This window comes from Pleurodeles waltl, chromosome 2_1 (genome assembly GCF_031143425.1).
Source record: "Pleurodeles waltl isolate 20211129_DDA chromosome 2_1, aPleWal1.hap1.20221129, whole genome shotgun sequence".
Lineage (NCBI taxonomy): Eukaryota > Metazoa > Chordata > Amphibia > Caudata > Salamandridae > Pleurodeles > Pleurodeles waltl.
The window spans coordinates 674,731,094-674,751,743 of NC_090438.1; the positions used below are offsets into that span (position 1 = coordinate 674,731,094).

The window sequence follows — 20,650 nt, forward strand, 5'->3', positions numbered from 1 at the left end:
TTAAGGTTGTGTACTGATGTAACATTAACATTACCACCACTCCAACAAACACAAATACATAAATTTATTGAGTATGCACTGGCATGGCCCATCTAATTGTTTGTTCCTATGGCACATACGTTTCAAATGTGTACTCATGTTTTAGTCAGGCCTTCTTGCGTTCAAGTTTTGCATTGTGGAAATCACAAGATTAGAGATGTTCATTTTCTTTTGTTCATCTTAGAGTTCTCCACCCTTTTTGCTTCATCCTCATAAAAGCTTTTTCTGTCACTGTGGAAGTTGTGGCCAGTGGGATCACAATTGACTTATAGAACATTATGGGTGTGTTTGGTTCTTGCTTTCTGGCTAGACTCCATGGGGTTCATGCAAAAGTTATGTTACAGAAAAATCAATATATTGATGGGATATTGAATACAAAGGTTACCTGTGGTAAGATTCTCATTTTTCTAAAGTTGATCTTGCTAGTTCTATACAAAGCAAGGTTTTGCCTTTAGTCCAAGACCTTGGGTAAATCCTTTCCAATGAGTTAATTTCAAGATATTTTAATGCAGTTGATTTAACCTTGCCATAATGTGGATTACAGTTCAAGTGCATCAGTTATTCTTATTTCTGTTTTATCAAGAAAGCATCCTGAATGTCCTGATTGCTTTTATTTATGCACTTTCCAACTATGCTTTGGAGGATTGCATATTCACACCATAAGGCAATCAATATATAACTTCATGTGAATAGGTAAGTTAGGGAAACTATGTCTTGTTCAATGTTCCATAGTAATTCTGTTTCAAAGTTGGTGGTTTAAACTTAGCTGTGCCTTTGCATGCTGATACATTGCACTGATTGCTGCTAGGAATTCTCTGTGGAAACCTAGTTGGTTTATCCTCTTTCGCAAAAAGGAGCAATATGCAGGAACAGAAGTTTTCACTGCCTGAACAAGTGCTTTCTCTGTGTCAGTGCTAATTGCCATTGTATATTCTATGGCATATCCTTTGAAATAAGTAGGTTATGAAGGTATTTCAACACCATGCATCCATTTCCAAACATTTTCATGCCTCAAGATGTATCTGCATTAATTAATGTGATATGTCAGTCTGTTGGATGTTCTCTCTTGTTATCTCTAGGGGACACTTTTCTATCACTGGAAAGATTATTATTTTCAGATACACATAGGTAAAATTTGTGATGAATAGTTGTTGATCTACCTTACAATTGTTTTTAGAACCTTTACATTACTGCTATTGAAATTTGAAGTAAGACAGACCCCGGGGTATGGGGTTCCTGGGGCCACAATAGGCTGGAGATTGGTGTGTGTGCTTCCTTTCCCTACAAGTTAAGTGTGACCCCAGGGAATGGGGTCCCTAGGGTCTATTAAGGCTTGGGGAGGTGGGGCCACATGCCCCCTCCCCTTTTGATTGCAATTTGGGCCCTGGGTATGGGGTCCCTGTGATCTATTTAGGTTCAAGGAGAGAGGGTGCATCCCCCATCCTTCACATATATGTTTTGGATCCAAGGAATGAGGTTCTCAGGGTTACTATTGGCTCAGAGAGGGGGCTGTGTGCCTTCTCCCTTTAACATGTATGTTTTGGCCCCAGGAGAATGGGCCCCTAAGGCCACTATTGGCTGAAGGAGATGGACCACAAGCCCCTCCCTTTAATTTAGAAAAGGTCTTGAGGATGGGATCCCTAAGTTGTATGCAGGGTCCGCCCCCAGGCCAGACCCTGTTGCCAACCACACTACACACACGGCCAAAGGAGGTACATGTGGGGTTGACCTCCTGTGGGAATTGAATGTAAGACCTGGCTGCAGGCCCAGCCCTGCAGCCAAACCCATGCCACTGCTTTGGCTATTTAATGCTTGTAGCCTGTCTCTGGGTCACATGACTAGGTGTAGTCGGCAATTAGTCTTTGTGTATTTCTCCTAGACAGTCACACATAATAAAGAGCTTAGGTGTGCCCAGATGAGCTGATTGGAGGGTGGACCTGGGCACAGACCAACATACATCTGAATAGGCTGTGTCCTGCCTTCACACAAAGAATTGCATACCCCCTGTTGTTCGTATGGGGCCAAGCTAGGGTAGGCAGGAAACCTGAGCACTTCAAAGGGAGTCCTCTAGATGTTTCTCCCACTTCAAAGAGTGTACCAAGTGTAAATATTGGACCTCAGACACCAACTCAGTACACTTCTGGACCAGTGGAAGACACAGCCAAAAAGAAGGGCTGCTGTACTGCTGAAAGGACTGCCACTCTTCTGGACTGCTGCCCTTAAGGACTGCTGCCTGCTTTGTTGTCCTGCTGTCCTACTACCATCTTGCATGGCTGTGAAGGACTGGACCTGCAACCTTTACTCAGGACTACCAGAGTGACTCCAAGGGCTAGTCTCCTTGACTATACAAATGTGAGTGCTGCCATGCCAACTGGTACCATCCCAGTTCTGGGCCCTTGGAAGTGGGTCTAAAGGTGCTCTGCCAGCCCATTTGTGGAACCAGCAGAACTGACATACCTCCTCTGCTGTGCAGTGCAACGCTGAGCAGAACTGATGCAGCTCCCCGTGGTCTTTCCTGGTGCCAGGACTTAACATCGCAGCCCTCATCGTCTCTGCTGTATCCTTGACACGGCACTCAACATCTCTTTGTCACCAGGCTTACGGTACTGTGCTCAGAAGGCCTAAGTGGCTCCCTGTAGTTAGCCCTCATTCCATCGCGGTGGACCTGAACTTGCGACTTTGCCCTGGTCCGGGCGAGCAGACAACCGTAGTAGGCACTTTTTGGTGGTACTTTTCACTGAAGCCTTTAAAATGGTATATCTTCGGTTCTACTGATTGGATTTTTGTCATTTTAGTCTTGTTTTATTTAATAAATTATACCCCATCCTTCTAATATGGTGTGGGTTTTTTTGTGTTATGTTTTCACTTTATTACTGTTTGAAGTCACCCTGACAAAGATTGTGGTTAGTGCTTGAGTAGGGTTTCACTTCTCCTCAACAGTAGCCCAATTTCTTACACGTGAGTTGCAGTTACCTTAGGGCGCATGTTATGAGGTTTAAACCATTATATTATCACTGAAATTTTCACCAATGGCATTACTTTACCTTAGGTTTCATTGAAAAAATTAATAAATATGCATACATATATATATATATATATATATATATATATATATATATATATATATCTTCAATTTTCCTCTTGGTTAAAGGAAAGCCGGGATACCTCCAAAATGCTGACAATATAAATCAAAGTTTATTTGGAAGAAAAAACTTCCCTCTAATGCGTTTCGGCCGTAGCCTTGATCATGGATGGAGTATGTATGTGAAACACCCCTATAAATATCACCAAACATAAAAAACGGATATACATACAAAACACAGTATTAACATTCCCACTGTGGTGCCCATCTTGAAGTGGTGTGATATTCCTTAATCCTTGCCCTCAGAAAGTATTTCTTGTAAACCATCTCTGTGGAAAGTACTTGTGTATAATGAAGATACATATAAGGCGATCAACCACTAGTTCTCTTCCCAACAAATACCAAGAATCTGTTTTAAAAAAAATCCTTTGCATCTTTTATATAAAAATGCACCTTCCACACAGAAGGTTTAATAAAGTGGTCAATATATTCAGAACAGTTCTCCAGAAGACTACCCATAGAAGATACTGTGGGTTTTGCGGGAGGGTCGTTCATGTCCTTGTGCACCTTGGGAAGTAAATATAGTACCAGAATCTTCACAATTAATGTATTCATACTCTTCTTGTTCTAGGAGACCTTGCTCCTTCCAATCTATGAGCATATCTGTGAATGTCTTAACCATCTCTAGGTACTCCTCCTGTGTGATGCTCTCATAAAATTCTGATGTATTCAATTGATGTGTAGCTTCATTTATGTACATGTTTGTAGCTAAGATAACTGCGTTACCCCCTTTGTCAGCTGGGCGGGTAACAATATCCCTGTCGTTAGCTAAAGTATTTATGGCTGTCCAATGTGACCAAGACAAATTTCTATCATGTCTGTGTCTGTTCCGCTTCAATTTCTTTAAACTCCTTATAGTCATTTCATCAAAAGCATCAATCGTGTCATGATTAGACAATGAAAGAAACGTAGATTTCGGTTTGCAATGACTATGTGCACTTCTATCATATGTAATGCCTTAGGCCTTCAAGAACCTCTCAATATTTTCCACACTTATAGCCTCACCAATTTCCAATTCATGTAGAGTAACAAGCATATCCACAACTCCTATGTTTAAGTCCGTGTTCTCAAAACCAGATATATTCATGTTGCTACCAGTTTCCCTCATTTGGATTTTGGCAAAAAAAGTTTTTTTACAATTTTATCGTATGTATCAGCTTGAATAAATCTATTCTAGTCTGAGTATAATCAAATCTATTTCCTCCATTGGGGATAGAGATATGGATGTTAAATTAATTAAGCTGCTACAGTCCATACCCATTTTTCCTGATCTGCACCCCTCACATTGGTTCTCATTGGGGTGGATGTTCCCTTGCTTTTTCCCTTTCCTTTTTTATTGGCTCCTCTTCCTATGTTGCTGCCTTCTCGGTTGTTGCGTCATCTTCCTGGATTTGCAGTTTTATTCGTCCTTTTCTGAACAGGCATCTCTTGTTTAAAAGACTGGATTCACTGAAAGGTTTTCCTTCTGATAAACTACCTTCCTCTCTTTTGGAGACATCACTTTCTTCCACTAAATCTCTCTCTCCATCAACTCTACTTGGATCTCATTGTGCTTGGTTCTTTCTTTGTTCTTCCTCGTGGTACAAAGAATCATACTTTCTTTCAACCGTCAAAATGTGTCCCCTGTCATAATCGCAAACATCTCTGATAAACTTTCTTTGGTTACAAATTTTAACTTTCTCTTGCAGTTTGACCAATCTCATCTCCATCTCCTTGATAAATCTATCTATTTCTTCCTTTTCAATCTCTGGCTGAGCGCCAAGCCACTCTCTTATTTTCTCTGTTTCTTTCAAGATTTCCTCGCGATCTGACTTAGCATATTTTTTGTCGCAATCTTCATAATAGTTTTGGAGCAATTAGTGGTATTCATTGCATCTCTGGGTTAGGAATGGACTATGTACCACTTGTAAATATATACACACCTCTGGGAATCTTATTATCCAAATAGTTCTCTAATGAGGTGGCGTCCCATCATTTAGATCATTCACTTCTGGACAATTTCATACATATACATACATACACGCCATCACCATGCATATTTTTTTCGTCAACACTATTTCTGCAAATATTACAAATATTACATTGTTATTATCAATAATGTTATTAAAGTGCCGTAATTTGTGGGGTAATTAGCAGTGCATGGCAAGGGCGTGAGTTATAGTTATCTTAGGGCACGAGTTATAGTTACGTGTGATAACTCTAACTGTAACTGGTGAATTTCTATGGTTTTGTACATGTAAAATGTGAGCCTGACTATAACTTCTCTGTAACCTTTGATTTTGTAAGTGAATATATATATCTGAACACGTTCAGCTATATATATTCACTTAAAAAACAAACATAATGGTGCCATTCCAGTCCAATGCATTTGTATTTGTATTTATTTCAATATGCTAACATTTAAGCTTTCAGATTAAATGTGGAGTGCATAATATGAAAGTCTTTTTGGGTGTAACATAATAAAACACATGATGCTTGAGCTACCATGACCTTTGAATTACGGCAATTTCTAGGGATGTGAGAGGGAAGAGCAAACTGATGCATGGGCGATTAATGAGTGGGTGTCATCAGTCACATTGGTACGCATCCTCCCAAAAATGGGATTTTAAGGCTGGCATGCATGAGGTTAGAGCATATGGCCTAGTTAAATAAAAGACCAGAATTTAGCACTCCCAGTAGTAGATATGGGGTAGTAAGGAGGTTAGGATCAACAGATCAATATTTCGGAACAGGGAAGCAATGGTTGCACCTCTGTGTGAAGTATTCTAGCGAAATGTTGTGAACAGTTTTAAATAAAATGGTTAGTAATGTGAATAGGACTCAATGTTTGACATATAGTCAACCAGTCCTGTGTTGGTTGTGTGTCATGAGAGATTAAAGAGGGTTTGCATGCCATCTTTTAGATGTGTAAAGGAAGAATAAGTATTGGGATAAGGTGTTAGTTAAAGCATCAACTGCGTTTATGGGAAAGTACCAGTGAATGTTATTGATGTTGATTATCCAGGATCTGGCCATAGTGGCTGTGGTACACTCTAAAAATATGTTGCAACTAAGGATGACACCCAAGTTGCAGTAAGGAGAAGATATATATTGCAAGTGCATTTGTATTACTTGGACTTTAGTGTAATTTAACACAATTGAGTAGAGTGTCATCCAATGTCTGATTGCTGACAGACAGTCCTGGGCTGATGGGTATGAAAGCAAGATGGAAATTAAAGTACTGATTAAGCGGTGTCCGTTTAGTTGCTGTAGGAGAACACACGTGAGGAGATATAGTCACCCAAAACAGTGATGTACAGGGAGACAAGGAGAAGATGCAGGGGTGATGAAAGAGTGGGAAGGGGAGTGGAGGTGCAGTGCAAGGACCATCAGAAGACATTAAAAAAGTAGTTGGGGTTGAAGGGTGCAAATGAGCCAACTGCAGATCCAGTGACGCTGAGAGAGGTGAATGTGGTTACCCAGGTCGGATGTTAGTCAAAGCTGAACATCACAGAGAGATTGAAAAGATGGAGCTTGGATGATTATGCTACACTTGTACTCTAGGTCCTACTTACTACCCCCATTTTGGGCCACAATTTGGAACAAACCATTGTTCCAAACATAGACTAGGTACCTAAAATTTAGACCATAATGGTCATGGACTATACATTTAGTGTTTGACTGGTTAATGTTAAACAGAAAAAGTACTAGATTAAAAACTTTGAAATTAGGTGTTTTGATGGGACAGTTTCAGATAATGAATGCATCACTAGTTCTAACTATCAAATTTTCATTTATTTTTAGCCTTTAGAAAATCAAACCAACGTGGCTAACAGAACCGAGCTGATGACATCTATTCTCTACAGTGCTCCTGTTGATCCTTCAGGCTGGGTTGGATTGAAGAAGTCATCTCCTCTGCTTGCATACCTGAGGGTAATATGCTAATGAATTGGAGCAATACTGCAGACTGTCACACGCTGGTGATCTGACTACCACATATTCCTTAAAATATAACTGTAGGAGGTCGACCTTCATGCAGCTCATATTAATGGGACTGTGCTTTGAATGCATGAGTGAAGAGCTGTAAACCGAAAGACAAAGATAATGAGGGCAGCAATTAACAAAAGGTCTAGGGGGCATGCTGAAGATGAAGGAACACATTTTATGTGCAGCATGAGAAGTAGAGATAAGCAGATGTCAATGAGATACACATGTAGTTTGGTTCCTTTACGTACATGGTTTGGCTGTGTCCTACTATTTGACTAGGTTGGCAGTGTTTGAAAGCATTACATCACCTAGCAATTCCATTTTGGTGAAATATTGGTTTCAGAAATGTGCATCTTTCTGACTTTTCCCAGGGGCAGCACATTGAAGCTGAAAAATAGTTTCTTTTTCGTAATGACAAATCCCATAGTGCCTGTGGTTAATTGAAATATTTTGGCCATTAAAATTTGAATTCTTTGATTGGAGAAATCTTGAAGCTCATTCATACAATAGGCTATCTGCAGGCCTACTTCAGGAGTTCTTCTAAATGGTATTGTTTAAGCAAAGAGTTAAATGAGTCACTTATAAGAGTCACTTATTAACTCAATAAGGCTGGATTGCAAGGATTGTGCAAAATCTGCAGCGTGAGAGGTGAACAATAACTGTTTTTTTTATGTGAGCTTGAGAGCTGCATTTGACACATTATTTCCCAGGCGGTCACCATTTCCAAGTCTCAGATTCTAATGGGTACATATTCAGCCCAGTGGTTTGAAGTGTCACTACTTTCTAGTTGAGTTGGCTGTAAGAGATATTTTAGTGAAGTTGTCTATGAATATTTAATTTGATAGCAGTATTTAAGGAAAGCAGCTTTACATGCTAAATTATGATTGAGGAGGTCAAAGTTCTGCATGCATATCGGGGAAGATTCAAGGTTTTCCTGTAAATCTTGCACTTGATCATTGCTTTAGCAGAAAAACTTTGTAATTTGGAATTTATTCTGCAAAATAGGAAGATTGAGGTGGATGTTTTATCCTTGACCTAGGAGAAATTAAATCTGGTGAAACACACATCAGTGAGGCGGAAAACTAAATAGTTAAATGATATTGTATAGTTCAGAGTGGATGGACCCCATTGCCAAGATTTGTTAGTTTTGTTTCTGTATTTTCCAAAGACCAATACCTTAGTTTTTGATTCATTAACCAGCTTATTAGTTTATATGTGTGCAATTCTTTTAATGTTCCCTGTAGCCCCTCCTTAGTTTGATCTAATATAGCGACCATCAGCATACTGAAGCAGTTGGATATTTTGTGATCCTATCCCAGGAGTGTTAGACCTGACAGCCTTGGGGTGGTCACCCCTAACATTGTGCCTGCTTCCCTCCACTTTTTGGACACTGTTTTTGCTGGTTTTTAGACTGCACACTATACCACTGCTAACCAGTGCTAAAGTGCATATGCTCTCTCCCTTTAAACATGGTAACATTGGATCATACCCGATTGGACTATTTAAATTACTTATAAGTCCCTAATACTGTGCACTATATGTGCCCAGGGCCTGTATATGAAATGCTACTAGTGGGCCTGCAGCACTGGGTGTGCCACCCACTTAAATAGCCCCTTAAGCTTGTCTCAGGCTTGCCATTGCAAGGCCTGTGTGTGCAGTTTCACTGCCAATTCGACTTGGCATTTAAAAGTACTTGCCAAGCCTACAAAAAAACTTTTTCTACATATAAGACACCCCTAAGTATGCCCTAGGTAACCCATAGGGCAGAGCACCATGTAGGTAAAAGGCAGGACATGATCCTATGTAGTTTACATGTCCTGGTAGTGTAAAACTCCCAAATTAGTTTTTACACTCCTGTGAGGCCTGCTCCCTTCATAGGCTAACATTGGGGCTGTCCTCATATATCGTTCGAGTGGTAGCTGCTGATCTGAAAGGAGTAGGAAGGTCATAGCCAGAATGGTGATATAAAATCCTGTCACTGGTGAAGTTGTATTTAATATTACTATTTTAGAAATGTCACTTTTAGAAAGTGAGCATTTCTCTGCACTTAAATCTTTCTGTGCCTTACAATCCACGTCTGGCTGGGTTTAGTTGACAGCTCCTTGTGCATTCCCTCAGACACACCCCAAACACAGGATACTCAGCCTCACTTGCATACATCTGCATTTTGAATGGGTCTTCCTGGGCTGGGAGGGTGGAGGGCCTGCTCTCACACAAAGGACTGCCACACCCCCTACTGGGACCCTGGCAGACAGGATTGAACTGAAAGGGGGCCTGGTGCACTTCTAAGCCACTCTTTGAAGTCTCCCCCACTTCAAAGGCACATTTGGGTATATAAACAGGGCCTCTGCCCCTTCCAACTCAGACACTTCCTGGAGAAGAAACTTGTAACCAGAACCTGCATCCTGCCAAGAAGAACTGCCTGGCTGCCCAAAGGACTCACCTGACTGCTTTCTGTGAAAGACTGCTGCCTTGCTGTTGCCCTGCTGCCTTGCTGCTCCCTGGCTGTGGTGAAGAGGTACTCTCCAAGGACTTGGATAGAACTTGCCTCCTGTTCCCTGAAGTCTCAGGACCAAAAAGACTTCTCTCTTGCAACTGGACTCCTTGTTCGGCGAAAATTCGACTCACAGCTTGCTAAAAATGACGCAGCCTGCCCCGCGGTGAGTAATTCACTGCACGCCGAACCGGAACAACGCAGCCCGACTTCGCAAGGAGAAGATCGACTTTACTCACGGCCCACCGGATCAACGCACAGCCGACATGGGATGACGCGGGCCAACTTCCAGAGGGGAAATCGACGCAGCGCCTGCCATGCGGAACAAATATCCACGCAATGCCCACTGGAATGATGCCTCGCACAGACCCTGTGGCGTCTGAAAACCCCGCAACCCGAAGAGGATCCATGACCGAGCGCCGGAAATCGACGCACAGCCGTCCCTGCGTGGAAACTAAATGACGCATCACCGTGTGTGGCCAGAAAAATAGACACACACCCCCTTTGTTTCCACAATTCTCCTCCTCTGCGCCCCATTATGGAGATTTTTCACGCGAACCAGGTACTTTGTGCTAAAAAGAGACTTTGATTGCTTTTAAAAGACTTAAGACACTTTGTATCACTTTTCAGTGATATCTCTACATTTACTTATTGCATCTTTGATCGTTTTGACCTGCAAATTTCCAGATAAATATTATATATTTTTCTAAACACTGTGTGGTACATTTTTGTGGTGCTATATTGTGTTATTTTATGATTTATTGCACAAATACTTTACACATTGCCTTCTAAGTTAAGCCTGACTGCACATTGCCAAGCTACCAGAGGGTGGGCACAGGATAATTTGGATTGTGTGTGACTTACCTTGATTAGAGTGAGGGTCCTTGCTTGCACAGGGGGTAACCTGACTGCCAACCAAAGACCCCATTTCTAACATTGGTGATCAGCGGTGAGGATAGGACTTGTATTTGTGCAGTGACATACAGTAGCTAAGTATGCCACTAGCTACCCACAGTTAAAGGTCAACTTGATGTTTATTTTTTTCTACAATTTCGTTTTTCCTGTCAATTTTTTTACCAAAATCCTCACTCAACATGTCTCAGGCTGGGTCTCAAGCAGGAGATTTTGACCTAGCCCTGTTGGAGACATACACTGTCAAACAGCTGAAAGGGTTCTGCAGGGATATGGGAGTACCCACCCAAGGTCCCTCCAGAAAGGAGGAGTTTCAAAAGGCGCTGAGGGCCTGGGCAGAAGCCCATTCAGAGGAGGATGGTGAGGGGGAGGTGCCAGAAGATGGCCCCCCAGAGGATTTTTTGCCATCAGTGGATGTTACCACTGCAACTGTGCCCCCTGCCAAACCAGGGAGGAGTGTCTCTGATCAAAGCCTTGACCGCAGAGGAAAGGAGAGAGGAGAGAGGAGAGAGAGTTTCAGTGGCAAGGCTAAAAATTGAGGCTCAACAGGAGGAAAGGATGGCAGAGAGAGAAGCCAAGCAAGCTGATGCTGAAAGAGCAGCCAAACAGATTGAAGCTGAAACAGTTGAAGCTGCAGCTGAGAGAGCCTTGGCTGAGAACAAACTATTGTTGGCTCATGAACTGAGTCTCAAGGAGCTGGAGATCAAGGCAAGACAGCCTGAGTCCAGCAGTAATGGTGGCAGCACACAGGCAGGACCTGCTTGAGAAAAGAAGGTTCGTATACCCAAAAATGCAGTGCCCAGTTTTGTGGTGGGAGATGACATATATAAACGGTTAGCTGCTTATGAAGTTGCACTAAGGGCTCATGAGGTTCCTGAAGGGCAATGGGGTACAGCTATGTGGAGTTATGTGCCAGCACTGGGGAGGGACACACCTCTCACACTAGACCCAAAGGATCAAAACACATACCCACTTCAGAAAGCCATTTTACTTGCCAAGTTTGGGCTGACCCCTGAGAAATACTGTCAGAGATTCAGGGACAGCATCAAACAGTCCACACAAACATGGGTAGAATTCTTTGACTTTTCCAGTAAGGCACTGAATGGATGGGTACGGGGCATCCAAGTAGATGATTATAAAGGGTTATATGACTTGATTCTGAGAGAGCATATACTCAATATTTCTTTTAAAGAGTTGCGCCAGCATTTGGTAGATAGTAAGCTGACTGACCCCAGGAAGCTTGCTGAGGAGGGGGACCTCTAGGTTAGCACCAGTGTGTCCAAAAAGGCATCTGGGGGGGACTCCCACAAAGGTGGTCAGGGTTCCCAACAGAAGAAAGAGGGGGGAGAAAAACTTAAAGAAAAGGAGTTCTCAAAAGGCCCCCAAAAGAATTCCCGGGGGGGGTGGATACCATTCCTCTTCTAGGTTTGCAAAGAAGCATTAGGGAAATTCATCCCCAAATACTAAGAGTGCTACCAGCATGGCCACTCTAAGGGTGACTCCCAGTGCCTCAAGAGGGCACAGTCCATCACTGAACAGACACCTGAGTTGGCTAGTGTAGCGCTCGGGGGGAGACAGTCCCACTTAGCTTTGGGGAGCAGGCAGAGGTTTCCCTAGTGTCCCTGGGAGAAAGAGAGATGGTACCTAAAGCCCACAAGCCAGAAAATACTTCAAAGCATAGGCAGTGGGTCACCATTGATGGGCAAAGGGTGGAGGCTCTGAGTGGCACAGGAGCCAGTATGACTACTGTCAAGAGTCAGCTGGTGTCATCAGAGCAGATAGTCCCAAATACATTCCACCAGGTCATAGTCGCCTACCGGTGGCTCTGGTTCCCTTTGAGTGGGGGAGGTCTCTAGTACTCTGAAAGTAGCTGTGAGTCCTGGCATGCCTGTAGATTGTCTGTTAGGCAATGATCTTGAGCATACTGCCTGGAAAGAGGTAGAGCTCAGATCCCACCTGGAGATGTTAGGTTTGCCTGAGTGGGTCTGCATGACCACACGGTCCATGGCTGCCCAGGAAGGGAGTCAAGGGCGTCTGGAGCCTGGACCAATGGCCCAGACAGCGGCAAAGGGGAAGGGCAAGAGGTGCGGGAAACACGCCTCAGATGCTCCCACGGTGGTGGGCGGGGCCCCTGAGGAGGAGGAGGCCCTTGAGCCAGTGGGGAGGACATAGCTGACCTGGGTAACATAACCTGAACTTGCTGGCTTGCAAGTAGAGGGTGGGCCAACCAGGGAAGAATTATGCAAAGCGCAGAAGGAATGCCCCACCTTTGAGGGTCTGAGGCAACAGGCCTCAGCCCATGCAGAAGGTGACGCCTCTGGCACTCACCATATTTACTGGGAGAATGATCTCCTTTACAGTGAGCCTAAGGTTCCAGGTCCTGGGGCAGCACGTGTGCTGGTGGTCCCCCAGTGTTACCGGGCCTTCCTACTGGGTCTGGCTCACAACATCCCCCTGGCAGGACACCTGGGCCAAGACAAGACCTTTAACAGGCTTGTCACCCAATTCCATTGGCCCAGAATGAGGTTAGCCTCAGATAATTTCTGCAGAGCTTGCCCCACCTGCCAGGCTAGTGGGAAGACAGGGAAAAAGCTTAAGGCTCCCCTGCTGCCATCCGCATCGTTGGCACCCCTTTTGAAAGGGTGGCCATTGACATTGTTGGTCCCTTGGACCCCAAAACTGCCTTGGGCAACAGGTTTATCCTGGTTTTGGTGGACCGTGCCATCCGCTATCCAGAGGCAATCCCTCTGAGAACAGTGACTGCACCGGTGGTGACCAGTGCCCTGTTGGGAATAGTTACACGTGTGGGATTCCCTAAGGAGGTTGTGCCAGACAGGGGCACAAACTTCATGCCTGCATACATGAAGTCCATGTGGGATGGGTGTGGGGTGACATACCGGTTTACCACCCCTTATCACCCTCAATCCAATGGGCTTGTTGAGAGATTCAACAAGACCCTGAAGGGTATGATTAATGGCCAGACTGAAGCCATGAGGCGTAACTGGGACGTCCTCTTACCATGCCTGTTGTTTGCTTACAGAGAGGTGCCCCAGAAAGCGGTGGGGTTCAGCCCCTTTGAGCTTCTCTATTGTCACCCTGTCAGGGGACCTCTAAGCATTGTTAAAGAGGGCTGGGAGAAAGCTCCCAAGACATCTCCCCAGGATGTGGTCAGCTACATGTTGCCCCACCGCAACCAAACCCAATGCTTCTGGAAGCAGGCCAGCCAAGAGGTGATGAAGGAGTGGTATGACCGGAAGACCAATCTGGTTGAGTTCTCGCCTGGAGACAAGGTTTGGGTGATGGACAAGGTTTGGGTGATGGAGCCAGTAGAGCCCAAGGCTCTCCAGGACCACTGGACTGGCCCCTTTGAGATCAAGGAGCATAAAGGGGAGGCCACTTACCTAGTGGACCTCAAGACCCCTTGGCACTCCCTAAGGGTCCTCCATCACAATAGGCTCAAACCTCACTTTGACAGGTCTGAGATCAGTATGCTCCTGGTTACAAATGAGGGCATGGAAGACGAGACTGAACCTCTCCCCGACCTCCTCTCTGCCAAAGAAGGTGATGGGTCAGTGGAGGGTGTCATTCTCTCTGACTCCCTGACTCTAAACCAGAGAGGAGACTGCTATGAGCTGTTAGAGCAGTTCTCCTCCCTTTTCTCCCTTACTCCTGCACTGACCTGCCTATGTGTTCATGACATTGACACGGTTGACAGTCCCCCTGTGAAGAACAAAATTTACAGCTTATCAGATAAGGTGAAGGCCAGCATCAAGGAGGAGGTCTCCAAGATGTTGACTTTAGGGGTTATTGAGAAATCCAGTAGTCCCTGGGCCAACCCTGTGGTGCTGGTTCCTAAGGCTGCTTCTTCGGTGTGAAGCCACAACTCAGGCTCTGTGTAGACTACCGGGGCATCAACTCAGTCACACGGACTGATGCTCACCCCATCCACCGTGCTGATGAGCTCGTTGACAGACTAGGCGCTGCCAAGTTCCTGAGTACATTTGATCTTACTTCAGGGTACTGGCAGTTCGCCCTGACTGAGGGGGCCAAAGAGAGATCAGCATTTTCTACAGCTGATGGCCATTACCAGTTCCGGGTGATGCCATTTGGGTTGAAAAATGCCCCCGCTACCTCCCAACGGTTGGTGAACAGGGTCCTAGCGGGCAAGGATGCCCACTGTGCAGCCTACCTGGATGACATACCTGTCTACAGTTCCAGCTGGGAGGAACACCTGCTCCACCTCAAGGAGGTGCTTCAGGCTCTGCAACAGGCAGGCCTTACCATCAAGGCTAGTAAGTGCCAGATTGGGCAGGGTTCCGTGGTGTACTTGGGACACCTAGTAGGTGGTGGCAAGGTGCAGCCACTCCAGGCCAAAATTGAAACTATCAAGGCCTGGCAACCACCTAGAACACAGACTGAAGTGAGAGCCTTTTTAGGCCTCACTGGATACTACGCTATGGTACCATTGTGTCACCCTTGACAGAACTCACTTCCAAGAAACAACCTAGGTTGGTGAATTGGACAGAGGCTTGTCAGAAAGCCTTTGATTCTCTGAAGGAAGCCATGTGCACGGCCCCTGTGCTCAAGGCCCCTGACTAATCCCAGGACTTTATTGTGCAGACAGACGGTTCAGAGCATGGCATAGGTGCTGTTCTAGCACAGCTAAATGAGGAGGGCTCAGACCAACCAGTAGTCTTTATTAGGAGAAGGCTATTACCCCGGGAACAGAGGTGGAGTGCTATTGAGAAAGAAACATTTGCTGTGGTGTGGGCACTGAAGAAGTTAAGACCCTACCTGTTTGGGACTCACTTCCGGGTTCAGACAGACCACAGGCCCCACTGATGGCTCATGCAAATGAGGTGTGAGAATCCAAAACTCTTGAGGTGGTCAATTTCCCTACAGGAGATGGACTTTACAGTGGAGCATCGCCCGGGGATTGACCACACCAACGCTGATGTTCTCTCCGGATACTTCTGCCTCAGCGATGAGAGCTCCCAGGAGGTTGGGTAGCTCTCCCCACTTTCAGCTGGGGGGACACATGTTAGACCTGACATGTTAGACCTGACAGCCTTGACACCCCTAACTTTTTGCCTGCCTCCCCCTACTTTTTGGACACTGTTTTTGCTGGTTTTTAGACTCTGCACACTTTACCACTGCTAACCAGTGCTAAAGTGTATATGCTCTCTCCCTTTAAACATGGTAACATTGGATCATACCCAATTGGACTATTTAATTTACTTATAAGTCCCTAGTACTGTGCACTATATGTGCCCAGGGCCTGTAGATTAAATGCTACTAGTGGGCCTGCAGCACTGGTTGTGCCACCCACCTAAGTAGCCCCTTAACCTTGTATCAGGCCTGCCATTGCAAGGCCTGTGTCTGCAGGTTCACTAGCAATTTGACTTGGCATTTAAAAGTACTTGCCAAGCCTAAAACACCCCTTTTGCTACATATAAGACACCCCAGGGTATGCCCTAGATAACCCATAGGGCAGGGTGCTGTGTAGGCAAAAGGCAGGACATGTACCTATGTAGTTTACATGTCCTGGTAGTGTAAAACTCCCAAATCTGTTTTTACACTGCTGTGAGGCCTGCTCCCTTCATAGGCTAACATTGGGGCTGTCCTCATATATTGTTTGAGTGGTAGCTGCTGATCTGAAAGGAGTAGGAAGGTCATATTTAGTATGGCCAGAAGGTGATATAAAATCCTGCTAACTGGTGAAGTTGGATTTAATATTACTATTTTAGAAATGCCACTTTTAGAAAGTGAGCATTTCTCTGCACTTAAATCTTTCTGTGCCTTACAATCCACGTCGGGCTGGGTTTAGTTGACAGCTCCTTGTGCATTCCCTCAGACACACCCCAAACACAGGATACTCAGCCTCACTTGAATACATCTGCATTTTGAATGGGTCATCCTGGGCTGGGAGGGAGGAGGGCCTGCTCTCACACAAAGGACTGCCACCCCCCCACTGGGACACTGGCTGACAAGATTGAACTGAAAGGGGCCTGGTGCACTTCTAAGCCACTCTTTGAAGTCTCCCCCACTTCAAAGGCACATTTGGGTATATAAACAGGGCCTCTGCCCCTTCCAACTCAGATACTTCCTGGAGAAGAAATTTGAAACCATAACCTGCATCCTACCAAGAAGAACTCCCTGGCTGCCCAAAGGACTCACCTGACTGCATTCTGTGAAAGACTGCTGCCCTGCTGCCTTGCTCCTCCCTGGCTGTGGTGAAGAAGTGCTCTCCAAGGGCTTGGATAGAGCTTGCCTCCTGTTCCCTGAAGTCTCAGGACCAAAAAGACTTCTCTCTTGCAACTGGACTACTTGTTCGGCGACAATTCGATGCACAGCTTGCTTAAAATGACGCACAGACTGCCCCGCGGTGAGAATTTCAACGCACGCCGAACGGAACAACGCAGCCCGACTTCGCAAGGAGAAGATCGACACGGCTCCTGCTTTGCGACCGGAACTTCGACGCACGGCCCACTGGATCGACGCACCCGACTTCCAGAGGGGAAATCGACGCAGCGCCTGCTGTGTGGAAGAAATTTCCACGCAATGCCCACCGCAACGACGCAGCGCTTGTGACTCCGCTCCATAACCCCAGGATTCCACACACAGACCCCGGAGCATCTGAGAACCCCGCAACCCGAAGAGGATCCACGACCGAGCACCGGAAATCGATGCACAGCCGTCCCTGCGTGGAAACTAAACAACGCATCACTGTGTGCGGCCTGAGAAATTGACGTAGACCCCCATTGTTTCCACACTTCTCCTCCTCTGCAGCCCATTGCAGAGATTTTTCACGTGAACCAGGTACTTTGTGCTAAAAAGAGACTTTGTTTGCTTTTAAAAGACTTAAGACACTTTGGGGGTGATTCTGACCGCGGCGGTCGGCGGTCGCCGCCCGCCAAGCGGTTCCCGCCGAAAGACCGCTCCGCGGTCAAAAGACCGCAGCGGTCATTCTGGCTGTCCCGCGGGGCCGGCGGGCGACCGCCAGAAGACCGCCGGCCGGCCCAGCGGGAAAGCCCCGTCAACAAGGAAGCCGGCTCAGAATTGAGCCGGCGGAGTTGAAGGGGTGCGACGGTTGCAGTGGCACCCGTCGCGATTTTCACTGTCTGCACAGCAGACAGTGAAAATCTTTGTGGGGCCCTCTTACGGGGGCACCTGCAGTGCCCATGCTATTGGCATGGGCACTGCAGGGGCCCCCAGGGGCCCCTCGACACCCCATACCGCCATCCTGTTCCTGGCGGGCGAACCGCCAGGAACAGGATGGCGGTATGGGGTGTCAGAATCCCCATGGCGGCGCAGCAAGCTGCGCCGCCATGGCGGATTCCCATGGGCAGCGGAAAGTCGGTGGTACACCGCCGGCTTTCCGCTTCTGGCCGCCGCTGTACCGCCGCGGTCAGAATGCCCGGCGGAGCACCGCCAGCCTGTTGGCGGTGCTACCGCCAACCTCCGCCCTGGCGGTATTTACCGCCAGGGTCAGAATGACCCCCTTTGTATCACTTTTTAGTGATATCTCTACATTTACTTATTGCATCTTTGATCGTTTTGACCTGCAGATATCCTGATATTATATATTTTTCTAAACACTGTGTGGTGTATTTTTGTGGTGCTATATTGTGTTATTGTATGATTTATTGCACAAATACTTTACACATTGCCTTCTAAGTTAAGCCTGACTGCTCAGTGCCAAGCTACCATAGGGTGGGCACAGGATAATTTGGACTGTGTGTGACTTACCCTGACTAGAGTGAGGGTCCTTGCTTTAGACAGGGGGTAACCTGACTGACAACTAAGACCCCATTTCTAACAAGGAGGAAATGACTTTGGCATGGACAATACTTCCCCAATAGCTGCTCTATAAAGGCTAAGTAACAATGGAGCCAAGCTCTCTGTTTGATTTTATGTGGTGTGACACCTTAGAACGTTTGCTGAGCTTCACACAGAGTACAATAAAATTAGTGGGGTTGATACTCCATTTCAAAAGTTTGGCCCATAGGATTTGACTGTCTACTCCGTCAAATGCTGCGTTGTAATCAATGAAGCAAATGAACAAATAAGCACTATGTAGAAGCTAGGATCTGGACTCAGTCTGAACTGATGGGAGTCGTCTTCTTTGCTCAGCCCAGCTCACTAATTGTCTTAAAAGGATTCTGGTGTTGGCCTTGGCCTCCTTGTCCAAAAGTGCAAAACAAAACACTAGTTGTTGGAATCAGATCTAGCACCCTTCTTATATAATACATGAAGAATAGACATGCACCAGGAATTAGCCACCTGTGGCTGTTGAAGAGTGGTTGGAAAGAGGCATGGTACAGTTAGAATACACAATGAACCCAAGAGAGTTAGAAGAGTTAATTGATGTGAGGGTGGGGCTAGTGTAGTTCAGCAAAATCAGAAGTAGAATTATAATATGTATGTATTCTACCATATTTAAAAGGCCAGCTGTGATCGTGTAAATACTACTATTGTTACTATCAAGTTTGTTTACAAATTGCCAGAATTTGGCTTGATCTCTCTGCTTTGAGAGTCTATAAATTAGTAGCCACTGCTGTATAAATTCGTTATTTTTCTCTTCCCAAACAGCATGTGATCGTTTATTGACAAACGTTCACAAGTTGAGAGAGGCTTCAATGTTTTTGCCATCTTTTTTAAACTAGATGTTGTGTCACTCTTATTTCTGCTCTAATAGCATTTAATGTAGATGTAAAATAGGTCTTCCTTGTATCATCTTTGGGATTAGAGGCCTTAATTTGTTTACTATTGATATTTTTTGTTTACTATTGCTGTTCAGGAAGTCAAATAAGGATTTGGCAATTGATGCCCAGAGTGACAGAAAAAGGTTCAGGTTCAAAAGGCTAGCATATGTCTCCATGTTTCCTATCAACATTTTCCCCATTTAGATGAAAATCATACGCTGATACAAGTAAGAAGTGGTTGCTTTTAGGCCTCTGCAGAATGAATACATTTGAAGGTGGCCAGTAACAATTGTTAAAGTAAGGTATATTCTAATGTGGATGGGCAGCCAATTGAATGCTGTATATGGACATGAAGCATTTCCTCGGAAGTCGCCCTTGACTGTCTCACATTTACTGCTTACTGTTAACGTGTGTGGAGATCTCCCTATAGAAAAGATAGGAGTCATGAATGTAGAGACCTCCATCCCTAGATCTGTAAACTGCATTTTGTAGTAAGTACGTAGTACTAATGTAGTCAAACTTTATGTATTAAAATATGCAGTTTGTGAATCAGGTCCCTGATGTTCATGAGTAAGCCAGGAGTTCTACGCAAGTAAGTCACACATACTCATACTAAACGGGCCCAATGTTGTTCTGAAAATATATCTCTACTAGTCATACATTATGCATGGTTAGAGGTGAAGATACATAAGTATCTCAATATGTGTTAACTAAAAACACGTTGGATGTTAGTGCTCAAGACTGATGGGTCTTGCTGTTGTTAGGGAGAGCTATGAGTGAATGTCAGAAAATCTACGTCTGCCAGTATGCAAGCAAGGGGATTTACTCAGTACATACCCCATTAAATCAATGAGCAAAGCAACAGCAGGTCAGTGTGTTACATAAATATAACGAATGTTGTGGTGTTCATCTGAAACAAAGTTGTATTGGTGTTTGTGTTTCCACCACTCTCTTGAATGCCTATCGGAAGGAAAAAAACTAACTACGGGGGTCAGATCCATCAACAGAAAATCCTCCTCCCCTTCATCCCTGACGACTGTGGATTGTTTTACTTGTTTTGTTAAACTGACCCAACATTGGTTCCCAAACTGGGAGCCGCAGCTCCCTGGTGCACTATCAAACCTAGCCAGGGGCGCCGCACACAGTTTGAGAACCACTTAGCTATGTCTAGTTCGGACACAATAAAACTACAGCCAGTGGTTCCCAAACTGTGTGCTGCGCCCCTGGCTAGTTTTGATGGTGCACCAGGGAGCCGCGGCTCCCATTTTGGGAACCTATTGGTCAAGAGTCCCCTGATCAAGAGGAACCTAAACTCTCCGGCGCGAAGGCATGTACCCTGTGATGTACCCTTTGATGGTGGGCCTGTGACCAAGCTGCTAGAAGTATTTTGAC

General features: G+C 45.3%; 1 protein-coding gene across 3 annotated transcripts in view; it reads left to right on the plus strand.

Annotated features, from left to right (window-relative positions):
- PIEZO2 (piezo type mechanosensitive ion channel component 2) overlaps nucleotides 1-20,650 on the plus strand; it is a 1,085,167-nt gene that overhangs the window by 838,872 nt on the left and 225,645 nt on the right. For all 3 annotated transcript variants that reach the window (XM_069216450.1, XM_069216468.1, XM_069216460.1), the window contains one exon: nucleotides 6,965-7,093. In XM_069216450.1, coding sequence (XP_069072551.1) covers nucleotides 6,965-7,093 — 129 coding nt within the window. The remainder of the gene's footprint in view (nucleotides 1-6,964; nucleotides 7,094-20,650) is intronic.